The sequence below is a fragment of the Perna viridis genome, chromosome 4 (assembly GCF_037379345.1).
Source record: "Perna viridis isolate PV_CMFRI_1.1 ecotype Kerala chromosome 4, ASM3737934v1, whole genome shotgun sequence".
In the NCBI taxonomy this organism is placed as follows: domain Eukaryota; kingdom Metazoa; phylum Mollusca; class Bivalvia; order Mytilida; family Mytilidae; genus Perna; species Perna viridis.
In genome coordinates, this window is record NC_142448.1 from 23,567,626 (window position 1) to 23,580,042 (window position 12,417).

Sequence of the window (12,417 nt, forward strand, 5' to 3'; positions counted from 1 at the left end):
CATTTGATTCCATTAAAAAATGGATTGAAAGAATGTTTTGAAATAACTCATATTCAATTTTGAGTAAAACTATACCAAAACTGTTACAAAAACTTTATTTGCATAACTACAAAATGGGACATTTAGTTATCCCTCCACGTTCACATAGGAGCAACAGATCAAACTCAAATTAAAATCTTTTCAAAATCATAACAAAGATAACTCAAATTAATCTAAAAAAAATTTAATGAATGATCTAATCCAAAAAAGGAAGTCCTTCGATCTCTCAGTTAGTTTCCGCTATGTAGATGACGTATTATCGTTATACAATCCTAGTTTCGGCGATTTTATACATCGCATCTCCTCCCCAATTAAGATGAGATAAAGGGTATTACAGAAACTGTGAAGTAAGCCTCATACCTTGACCTAGACTTAGAGATGGATGGTAAAGGGAAAACTACTGACCGAACTATAGGCCAAACGCAATGACTTTTCATTCCGTATTGTCAACTTTCCTTTCATCTTTGGCAACATTCCTTTAGTACCTGAATATGGAGTTTTCATATCACAACTCAAACGTTATGTCAGAGCTTAACGTAACTACGCAGACTTTTGTACCGCACCAGGCTTCTTACAATTAGGCTTTAAGAACAGGGTTATTTTGTTACAAGATTGAAGTCATCTCTACAGCTTTATGGTCGTCATCATGACTTCGTGGATAGTTTTTCCTTTCTTGTTTCGTCTACCCGGGACTTGACATTTTATGAGCAGCTCGGTGGGTGTTTCTAAAAAAGCAGAGAACGTCTACCCAACCGGTGCACCTGGTCCATGCTCCCAGTTTACAGTGGAGTCCGAGTTGCTCATTTACTTTTGTTGCTTTGTACGTATTATTTTGGTTACTGTATGTGTCTGTTTTGCATATCTGGTCTTTGCCCCTGGAATACATTATTTTGATTTCCGCGGGAATCTTGGTTCCCTTGATTACTGTTCCACCCATTTATATTCCAAGAAAAAAAGATCTCTTATTCACCAAAAATAAATTGACAGGGAAAATGGAACTGAAAATATTCTTATAATCAAAGAAAAATAATTCCAATTTATCTAAAAAAGTTAATGAGATGAAAACAACATGGCCGTAACTTTAGTTTAAGTGAGCAAATCTAACTGAAAATACAAATTTGATCTGTATTTATGGTACAATAAATATACAAAGTTTGAAAAAGATCCTTCGATATTTTCTAAAGTCATCATCTGGAAAGCGTCGGAGGACTGACAGACGGACGGACGTAACTTTCTGAGGGTATTACTTCGTGTGGCGGGATATAAAAAATAAAACATGCAAACCAACAGTAAAAAATATGCTTCATAAACTTAATTGTTGTAAAATTTGAAAAGCTAAAAAATTGCATGTCCACAGTAAAAATAAGCACGATAAACAAAATGTAGTACATGTAACATTTTAACTGACTAATTGTTGAATTATTTTCTTTAATGGATATTACCTTCAGATCTTTCATCTTTATTTCGGTCAGAGCCAAGAAAATCGGTAGCAGCATAATTTTCACAGTTCTGGATCCTTGGTAATGTTTCTTGTAAAGGAATAATTTTTTTTAGGAAAAACATTTTTACAAACAAAAAAAGAGTGCTTAGAGAAAGTGATTATACAACTGATTTTACCGCTCGGCATGGGTGTGAATTAAAATGCTTCATGAAATGTTAAGATACCATATTTCATCATTTTTTGTGTGTGTTTTTGGTTTATTTTTTTGGGGGGGTTGGGGGTGATTGTGTGTTTAATCCAACCGATTGGTACCTTTACTAAGTGCAATTGTGCGAGAATGTAATCAAATTAAGCATATTTGAAAACGCATTTAAATTATTTTTTTGGAACAAGAAAAATCCAAGTTTTTACGCATTTAGTCTTTTCAAACGACAGAATACGGAACTCTATTGACTGGTCTCCATTATCAAAACATTATAGTTATGCGCAAAATACAAAAATACCACTAACATATATTGAAAATATCGATATGCTGTACACGTGTTTTCAAAGAATAATCACTCAACAGCAGCATTAGAATAAAATATATAGAAAGATCTTAATCCCAAAAAAGATAATTATATACAAGCAGTGCTCATAACCAAAGCTATCAGAATGAAACCTCAGTGTTTTAGATAGTTTGAAATTTGTAACCCTGCAAATTTTGAGAAATCTGATATAATTCGGGGTCAGACAAGTCTGAGTACTGGATTGGTGAATACCCTTGGGGTCGTTGGTCCCCCAGTATTGACATCGACCCAGCGGTTATTGAATAAACAAGGGCATTACAAACGACTTAAAAATTATTATATTCAATTAGAAATACTGTAAGTAAGCTCACAAAGAGAATACTCCGGCTTCAAATGGACTTAAAATGTAAAACCATGTTGGATTGTCTCCTTTTGGCGTCATCCAACCGTAATTATATTCCATTATACACATCTTCATACCAGTATGACACGCGATTAATTTTAAATGGGACTTCACGCCCAAAATTACATTTGATAGAATTCTCAGTACTGAATTTGGCTCCCTCTTTCGATACATTTTGGATTTTGAGTTTTTTCTTGTATACATTAAGAATTTTTTTATGCATTTTGTTCTAATGTCGTAAGTGAGAATCTACTCATTAAAACACGCGTACAACATATCCGAATTTACATTATTAATATGTTTGTTATTTTTGTTATTAAATATTTCACCTTCTGAAATATAATTTTTCATCTTACCTGGAAAATTACAGTTGAATGTGAAGTTTTCAGTTATATGGGTACATGCTACTTCATTTGTCACATTACAAAAAGGAAGATCTTTGTTCATGGAGCTTTTTACTGGTGTACAGAGACGTTGCTGGAACACAATATATAATTTATTATTAGAACACCAGATAGAAATATCACTGCAACTGACCTTAATCAATATAAAAGTATGCATACAGACACACGAATGCACCACCAGACAGGATATGCATCTTATACCTTGCGATATCTTGTCAAAAGCGGTAATAAAATTTGCTTTCTTAGTTTATGTGAAAGGAAAATTGATTCAAACATACCATGATGATTGACATAACTTAATAACTGATCTTATCAAAAAGAAGGGCCATCCTTTAGCCAGATCCTCCGCTATATAAAATACGTGTGGTCTTTAAACAATCCTAGCTTTGGGGATTTTGTTTTACATCGCATCTACCTAAATAACTTGAAATAAAGAACAATACAGACACTATGAAGTCAGCTTCGATCTTGACCTACTGATAAAAATCGTCGAAAAAAGATAAATCATAACCAAACTATACGATAAAAGCGATGTCTTCTTTTTCCACATTGTCAACTTTCCTCTCATCTGTGGCAACATACCTTTAGCACAAGCGTATTGAGTTTTCATATCAAAATTTATACGTTACACAAGAGCTTGCTATATTTCTTATAAAAATGCTCCGAGAACAGGGTTTAATTTATATTGCTTATTCTCTTCGTTCCCTAGATTAATCACGGGCAACAATCAACCGATTTCAATATCAGTAAAAGGGATTATTTTATGTTTTTTGTGGTTTTTACACCACTCTGGTAAAAGAAGTAGCCTATTTATGCAAAAAAACAATTATCTAGGTCTGCAATAACATTGTGTTGGGGAGCTACACTATTGTAGCTAGACTGGTAGGTTGAACTCACTTTCAATGTAACGGTTGCCGAGCAGGAATGATTACCCTTCTGGAGCACCTAATGTAACATCTGGTTTCATTTTTTACGCATAAAGTAATAAGAATTTCTACAATTTCGAACTAAAAGCAATAAACACTTACAGCAACTTTGTTACAGAATTTTCCTTTGGCACCTGTTAATGTAAACCAGATATACTCATTATATCCAGAGATCCTTTTCACAAAACACCGTAAGAGTAAAATTAGTCGTAAGTTATGACGTCATAGAAAATTAAAGTATTGTGACGTCATAACTAATTTTACTCTTACGAATTTTTGTGAAAAGGGCCAGTTATTAATAAATTTGAAACACTATCATCTAAATGATAATCAAAATACATTATATATACAATGTTTCAATAATTTACTTGATGAAAATAAAAAAATCTACTTAAAAAAGTAAGGTATATTAACACTAGCAAATGTTAATAGACTAGACATATGTAATATAAAATATGAAGATTGGCCTTTCATTTAGGCCTCTTCTCCATTAAAGCAGCCACCCGACAAAAAAATAACAGGTGAAGAAGCTCTAGAGATTTCAGACAAGTTAAGGCAGCAATATTTTCGGCGGTGCCAGTTACAAATATCTTTGTTTCCTAGACTTGTTTGACATTGAATAAATTAAATTTCAGATTTCAGCCACAACAACTCATAAATTCATGAATGACGTCTTAGATGAACAAACTCACCATCTTGGCATTTACATTCAGGTTCTGCTACCCTCGTTACACCCGGACAAGGAAGACAAGTACCGAAGACACAGGGACAATGATCCTTATTTCGACAAGCAGTACCTATAATAAACGTCAAGCTTTCTCACTGACCAGTTACGGAAGAATGCGAATATTATTTTTTCATTATTTAATTGTCAAAAAATAATAGGGCACATATTTACTCTTCCGTTTTTTTCTTTTTCTTTAATAGTTACGACCAAGTAACTATTAAAGAAAAAAATGAGATAATTGAAATGACAAGAGAAAAAAATGCAGACATACTTAAACTGTATTAAAATTAAAAAAAAAATGTATATAAGAATGCAGTGTTCACTATTCATCATTAATCTGTTCCAGAGACATTTGTTCTGAACACTCTCCATCATTAATCTGTTCCAAAGATATTTGTTCTGAAGATGTATAGTAAATGAAAAATAAATAGTTATGGTAAAATGATCCTGTTTATTTAATCGTAGTGGACTTCAAGGCCTTACTATTCGGGAAATAAAACCGGTGTTTTTCCGTTTCAGGACAGCATACTTCCTTAATTCGAATGTGAGCATAAAATACTTACAGTTTTGCTTCTGGAACCTATCAAAGTTAGATGTTTGACATTGACTTATATTGTCACAAAGGCATTCTTTTCTGATGTATTCACTTGTCTCTTTATTACACACTGCCCAACCATCAATTGTTACTGTAAAAATATAAGCACTTTTGTATAAGCGTACACATACGAACTTGTCCAAAAAATGCAAAAAATATTTTAACAGAATTAATTTATAGAATCATAGATTTAAAACTTTAGACATTAATTGCAAGAGGATTTTTTTATTAAAAAATAAGTAAACAGTTCAGAAGCTCTTCGTTGTGAATTATGAGGTTTTGTAGCAGAGAAGTTGTAGTTATTTTAAAGTGACAACTAACAATAACATTGTAAGTAGCGGAGTTAGTCATATATCATGTTTAAGTGGTGTGTTTGCTAAAATACCAGTTTAAAAAGAGTTATGACCACGTTATGAATACCCTTAGTCCTTCATGGGCTCAATCGCCTTGGAAGTGTGTTACTTTGAGGGATCTTTCTGGGACTAAATCATACCAAGCTTTCTAGTTTCAACACGTCAATGCAATTATAAGTTATAAGCTCCTTGGTGACTGTCTAAATAATCGTAGACGATTACGGGAGCTGATAACATTTTTGTACGAATTTTCTTATCTATAATATTGGGAAATAAATTAATCTTTCTATCGAATTATATTTCTTCAAAGCTTTTTAGAAATCATTTGGTGGTTACTAGGTAAGATATATTTTTGTCTCGGCGTCCAGGTCAAATTATTAAAATGTACACACTGGCTAGTGGCGTGATTGTAATGGGATCTTGGTTAAATTGTTTGAAAGTGCACTCTTAGCGCGTCTTTTCATTTATGAGCTTTATTTTAGTCGCAACTTCATTGTAAAATCATTGTATAATAAACTGATTCTGCAACACTATTGTTATCATTAGAGGGTGTATTTTTTTGGTCATTTTCACATCACTGCTCATTTAAATGTTTCCATCTTTCTATGTTTCATCTTCGTTTGTATAAATTGTTTCATCGAATCACGAGTGGTCAATACAACGCAAAATCGTACAAATTGTTGTAGAAATTTATAGCAGGAATATTATTCAGGTAAGTGAATTGATATTTTCATGACTTGTTATGAAAACTGAACAAAAATTTTCTTATCTTACCTGTCGTTAAGATTCGAGGCGTGCAAAACTCTACATCTAGCCCGTCACTCACTGTAAAAAAAATACTTGCTTGTTTATTTTTCAATAGAAAAGCCTGAAAAAAATTATCCTTGTATTTGCATGGAAGCTATAGAATCATTTTCAAAATATGAACCAACGCGTTCATAAATGTTTGCAATGTGCAGATATAACATGTCTGTTACTGATCATTCCAAATGATGTTCTTTTTAAAACTGACAAATGGATATTATTAAGATGAGATAAGCGTCGTAAAACTACATGGCTGAGTGGAAATAAAACCGTGAGATGTATACTGCGCTAGTTCAATTATGAAATTTTTATATAAGAACTATTTCAGTATCAAATAAATTGGCTAAATATAACGAGAATAGGAATAATGATCATGAAAATGTCAGCCCAAGGCCACCCAAAGAATGTTTAGTAATCATAAACAGGATGTATAAAATACTAATACAACTAGCATATTAGTTATCGTTACATGTTTTTTTGATAAACATTATCCTTCGCAGATTGCCATATTGCAAGCTCTAGCAGTTTGATATCTACTCAGGACAATATCCACCAATATGAATCGATATTCCTATATTATTAACCAACTACCCAAATTACGTTAAAAAATGTCAAAAACTGACCAACTGATATGAATTCAAACCGGGCATCTATACGGGGTCAATACGGCATCATAACTTCCGGTCGTTTGACACCGCCATTTAGAGTTAAAATCACCAGAACTAAAAGCTGCAGAAACACAAAAAAATCTTCCATTTTATACAAAAAGGACATGTAAGACTTATTAAAGCAAATAAACCTGCATGTTCTTGGTAAAACACGAAAACAACTGTTCTACAAATCATCTAGTTGAGTTGGTTAATAAAATTGTCAATTAATATGTAATTTCATATTGGCCCTGTTATAGGTTTCAGTCAATCATATTGGCCTCGACAGCCGTATTGGCCCTCGGCGATGCCTCGGGACAAATACGATCGCCTCGACCAATATCACAGACCTCAAACCTATAACAGGGTCAGTGTGAAATTACATATTTATTGACATATAATATAGGATAAAAACACGATTTTAATTGGTTGATACAAAGACGAATAACCAAAGTATGCATTTATATTGCTTAAAATAATTAATGAAGCCTCGGTGGTATGTCGTTTTTCTAGACTCATAGCTTTCTGTTTCTTACTCGCATAAATAAAAAATAATAATAATTCGTTTTAATCGTTTCCTAAAAATAAATAAAATTTCTATTGTGCAATAAATAAGATGGAATTTATTTTAAAAAGACAACATATAAACAAATAAAAAAGGTTGCACGATCAATTTATTTACTGATTTTCACTACATAGACACCATATTCTTTATTCTGAGGTGCTACTCTATAAATTGTTGAAAAGGTCCCCGAGTACTTGATTAACTATCGTTAAACTGAGTTTACTTGGAATTTGTTTTTAGTAAAAAGAAATAATCGTCAGTTTCAATATTGTTTTGAAATATAGGAATGTAAAGGAATGTAATTAGTCTACTCAAGTAATTTGTTTGTGTTTATTTTTTATGAAAGGGCGCGTAAGTAATATCCAAAGGTATCATGTGTGAAATACTTTCCATCGTAGAAAAAAATAATCCGGAGATATTTTATAATAGTTACATGTTTTCCATGACTATTAAACTGTTCCCATACTCAACCTTGTGATGATTAAACACACAATTGTCTGAAAGGGTTTTCTTTAGTGGTACTATACAAAGAGGGAGGCTCGGTTTGTTGTTGGGTAAAGAGAGTTTACAGTGTTATAGGTGTTTACAATTTGGATATTTGTTTATATGATATGTTATCATCCAAGATACTTTTAGATATTGATTATCATCTAGGATGTTTTCAGATATAAATAAGTATCCTGGATGATACTTCATGGTATGTTTTACGCATAGTTTTTTCATCCGGGATGTTTTCAGATATAAATAAGTATACTGGATGATATTTCATGGGATGTTTTACGCATACTTTTTCATCCAGGATGTTTTCAGATATAAATAAGTATACTGGATGATATTTCATGGGATGATTTACGCATAGTTTTTCATCCAGGATATTATTTAAATGATAAATATTATCCATTTTATCAAGAGTATGAATTCTGTTCACTCTTCATATGTGAATCATATTCAGGATATTTAAAAGTGCGAAATAATATCCTGTGTACAATTACGAATTCTGTTCACTCTATGTAAATTATTTTCTGGATATTATTAAATACTGTAGTATGAAATAATATCCTCTGGAAAAAAATAATGTGAAATAGTTTCTACAGGATTAGATTTCATACGGGTAGTATTATGTTTTACACGTACATGTGAAAGAAAAACTTTCATTTGTGTGAATTGGATTAACACGGTTCGTAAGTTAGTTAGTCTGATAAACTTACTAGATTAGTTATTTAATAATATACGTAAAAGGAAATATATGATATTACCGGATAAGATGCTTTGAACGGGAAAGCTTGTTAAAAACGCAGAGGTTGAACCACGAACAGTTGGGGTAAGTATATGGACTCAAGCTCGGTACAGCTTTAAATTTGGATTACAATGTAACGTTTAATACAAGATAAATACTTGAAACTTGACCAGTATCAAATAAATCTTTCTTGACCTCCCAAAACAGTTTAATCGTAAATCAACCCTCACTTCAATCCTAACCTTCTGTTATTGGGTTGCACATACTGACACAATTTCACAGATATCTATTCATTGTTTTTTTATCTTTTTGGTCCCTGATACCAAATTTATTAAAGTAACAACCTAAAATTAACTAAATCCTTCTTTTTGTGGTACGACTCTTTGTGGTTCAATTTGATAAAGATCTATATACATATAATCAAGTTATTGTCCCGACATGAAATATCTACGAATAATGACGACAGCATGATATTATTTTACGACCGAAATTTTTAAAATAAAATCAAACAATAAATGCAATGAACGATCAAGAATTAAAGAAGTGCTGTGTTTACAGAATAGACTTTAATATAAAGAACAATTATCACTGTGCTTTGGCAGGTATGTGAGGAAATTGGTGTTATAACATACACAATAAGGTTTTTTTTAAATAATTTTTCAATTCGTATACCATATACAGTAATGTTAGATGTTTTTTTTATTATTGGTCACATATAATATAGAATTATATTTACTTACAATTGTCTAGAAAGCTTTGTTTAGTATAGTATATACACGAAGGGTCTGCAATATGAAAAAAAGTGCAAACAATATAGCATATAGAAATATTAGTAAGACGATATTGACCCTGAATTACAGGCAACTAATCAATATTTTGTTTAAATTACAATGACCGAAACATAGTTTCGAATTTTAGGTGTTTGCATGTATTCCTTTTAAAAGAGTAATCAAGGGTACAAAGGTTATAGCGGTAATCAAAAGAATGTAATCCAGGGACCAGACCAGACATGGAAAACAGACATACACAACAAAGAACATAAAGTAACTAAAAACAAATGCCTCTATCAATAAGAATTATCTTTATTACAGCAAATTGAAAAGGACCAGTTCCAATTTCAATACAAATTTAGGTAGGCTAATGAGTTATTTAAATAGCTCACTAGGTAGAAATCTGCCCTACATTATACCAATGTGTCGTACTTAACTACAACAGAACACCGTTTGATCTTTTGGATATGAATAGCTGTCAATAATGACGACCTTGACATCTTTGTCATGGGTAGCTTGTACTCTATACACATGTAATTAACTTGTTTCTGATTGAATAACACTGTTCATTATGTTTAAATATTCATTATACTAGTTTATTTTTAGTTTTAACTACTTAATTACTTTTTATATCCTAAGCAACATCACACGAGAAGTAACGAGAATAATTAATCACATTTACTTCTCCAACTGCTTTCGACGAGGTGTTATTTTATTTCTTTTGTTTATTTGGTTTGAGTATAACCCGAGGAGGGTTATTTTGCAATTTGTTTAATTGTTTAAAACCCGAAGAGGGTTGTTTCCTTTCTTAAGTTTTCAACCCGAGGAGGGTTAGTATTTCATTAGTGTATAATTTAACCCGAGGAGGGTTAATTTTTTCGTTAATACTTAATTTTACCCGAGGAGGGTTGGTTTTCATACGTTTTTTATCCCGAGGAGGGTTGGTTTTATGTTTTTTAGCCCGAGGAGGGTTGGTTTATGTTTTTTAGCCCGAGGAGGGTTGGTTTTACATGTTTTTTTTAGCCCGAGGAGGGTTGGTTTTACATGTTTTTTTAGCCCGAGGAGGGTTGGTTGAAATAATTGGATTTTGATTTAGTTTACCGGAGAGATTGATTTGGATTGTATACCGCAGACTGTAAACGTTTCCCCCCCTCTCTCTTTTCTTTAAATGGTTATTTAAGATAGATAAGAAAATTTTATTTTGATTCGGTATAGTAAAACAAGTAAAACATAAGCTCTGATGAGCTTTATTTAGATACACTATTAAATTTTTCAGAATTGATACGGTAATAACTATATTTAATATTTTATTCAACTCGGTAGTTTTATTTTATGCTGTGTTGAATGATTGACAGTGCCTTGTTGATTGTTTGGATTTAATCGATAATGTCAAATATCAGTTCAATTTTGTCATGATAGGGACAGGGTGCACTCGATAGATGTAATCATAGGTACAAGTCTGGTCTTGTTTTTGGACAGTTGTGGTAACTAATATTCACCTTTTCAGTCATTTCTGGTCTAGGTTTGCAACGGTTAGTACTATTGATCTTGGTTTGAGGGCATTTGAAATTTTATTTAGATTTGATAATGATTTTTGTAGCTAGCAGGACATCTTTATAATATATTTTAGAGTATGTTAATTATTAGAATGATTAGTAGGGAAGTGCGCATTTTTCAGGTTGATTTGTCGGTGTGTAGACATGTAATTTTATCGGCAATAAGGAGACTAAAGATAATCCAGAGGCAAACGTTTTGCCGGATCAGCGAAATTCACCCTATTTTTATCCTCCCTTTTATCCGCCGATGCTGTTTGCTCAAGGTTACCAAGGTCCAGGTTTTCTTCCGTTTATCGGACCCCGCAGACCAGGCTACGGACCTAGATTTCAGCGTGCAAGGGGTGCATGTTTTTTTCTGTAAAGAAACTACACATTTTGTTAATAACTGCCCGAAAATGAAGAGGAAATAGACTGTTATTTGTATATGTTATAAACTGTGTATACTGAGTTTTTATGTTCCATTTTTTTTGGTCAGATCGAATCCGTTTTCTTTCATATTAATGCATATTTTCTTACTTTCATTCCATTCGTCACGTGGAATGGAGGTTTGAAATCTTTTCTCTGTAATAATTAAATTTTGTTTTTATTTTTTGTAGGAAGGCCCAGTTAAGAGATTTAAATTTAATCTAGTCGTTCCTGATTGGGAAGTAGATTTGAATTTTGATCCTTTAGAGATTATCGATGACAAAATGATGAAAATTGGGTTAATTACAGAGGAAGTGTTCTTAAACCTCCGTTTCATGTTGCTTCCGCTGAAGAGGTAGACACCGGGAATCAATTTGATTTTGAAAAATTTCGGGACCATTTTCCTTGCTAAATTATGGAATAAATGTGATTTTCTGACAGAAGGTAGCGAATCCCATCAGGAAGTCAGTCATGAAATCTTAAGTTTAGGGGTGAGTTTAGGATTTGTTGATTTTAGGTTTCGCAGGTTATGCACCTAAGTTCATTCATTGCGGAACCAAAATTTTATGCCCAAGCTAAATCAGCATTCGGTTACTTGAGTGTGGTGGCACTTAGGATAGTGTCATATCCTAAGCGACATCATGCGAGAACTAACGAGAATGATTAATCACATTTACTCCTCAACTGCTTTGGATGAAGAGAGGCGTATTTCAACTGATTGTAATGTTTCTTGACACAGTTTAGGCATTTGCTTCCGATTGGAAGATATTTATTTCCATCCTTGATATTTGCCTTTTAACTACCTGGTTTTGCCAAGCTTTTAGATGCTGTATGTCAGGAAAGTTTTATTTTACATGCAAATACATTGTTAAACTGAGATTCTTTCTAGCTGAAATAGTTTTTAAAGTGTAAAGTAATGATAAGGTTCATTACACTTCTACAGAATGCGCAAGTCATTCTGAGAAGGAGCGGAAGGACCTTCTTAATGTAATACAGTTTAAAAAGTTTTTTTTAAAGAAATGTTACTAGGATGTTT

The 12,417-nt window shown here is 32.4% G+C and overlaps 1 protein-coding gene across 6 annotated transcripts in view; it reads right to left on the minus strand.

Moving 5' to 3' along the window:
* The window catches only part of LOC148619405 (uncharacterized), a 134,813-nt gene that overhangs the window by 1,937 nt on the left and 120,459 nt on the right, over window positions 1–12,417 (minus strand). For all 6 annotated transcript variants that reach the window (XM_088579266.1, XM_088579264.1, XM_088579265.1 and 3 more), the window contains 7 exons: window positions 9,391–9,435; window positions 6,172–6,222; window positions 5,013–5,135; window positions 4,415–4,519; window positions 3,825–3,856; window positions 2,749–2,869; window positions 1,482–1,568 (listed from right to left, as the gene is read on the minus strand). In XM_088579266.1, coding sequence (XP_088435392.1) covers window positions 1,482–1,568; window positions 2,749–2,869; window positions 3,825–3,856; window positions 4,415–4,519; window positions 5,013–5,135; window positions 6,172–6,222; window positions 9,391–9,435 — 564 coding nt within the window. The remainder of the gene's footprint in view (window positions 1–1,481; window positions 1,569–2,748; window positions 2,870–3,824; window positions 3,857–4,414; window positions 4,520–5,012; window positions 5,136–6,171; window positions 6,223–9,390; window positions 9,436–12,417) is intronic.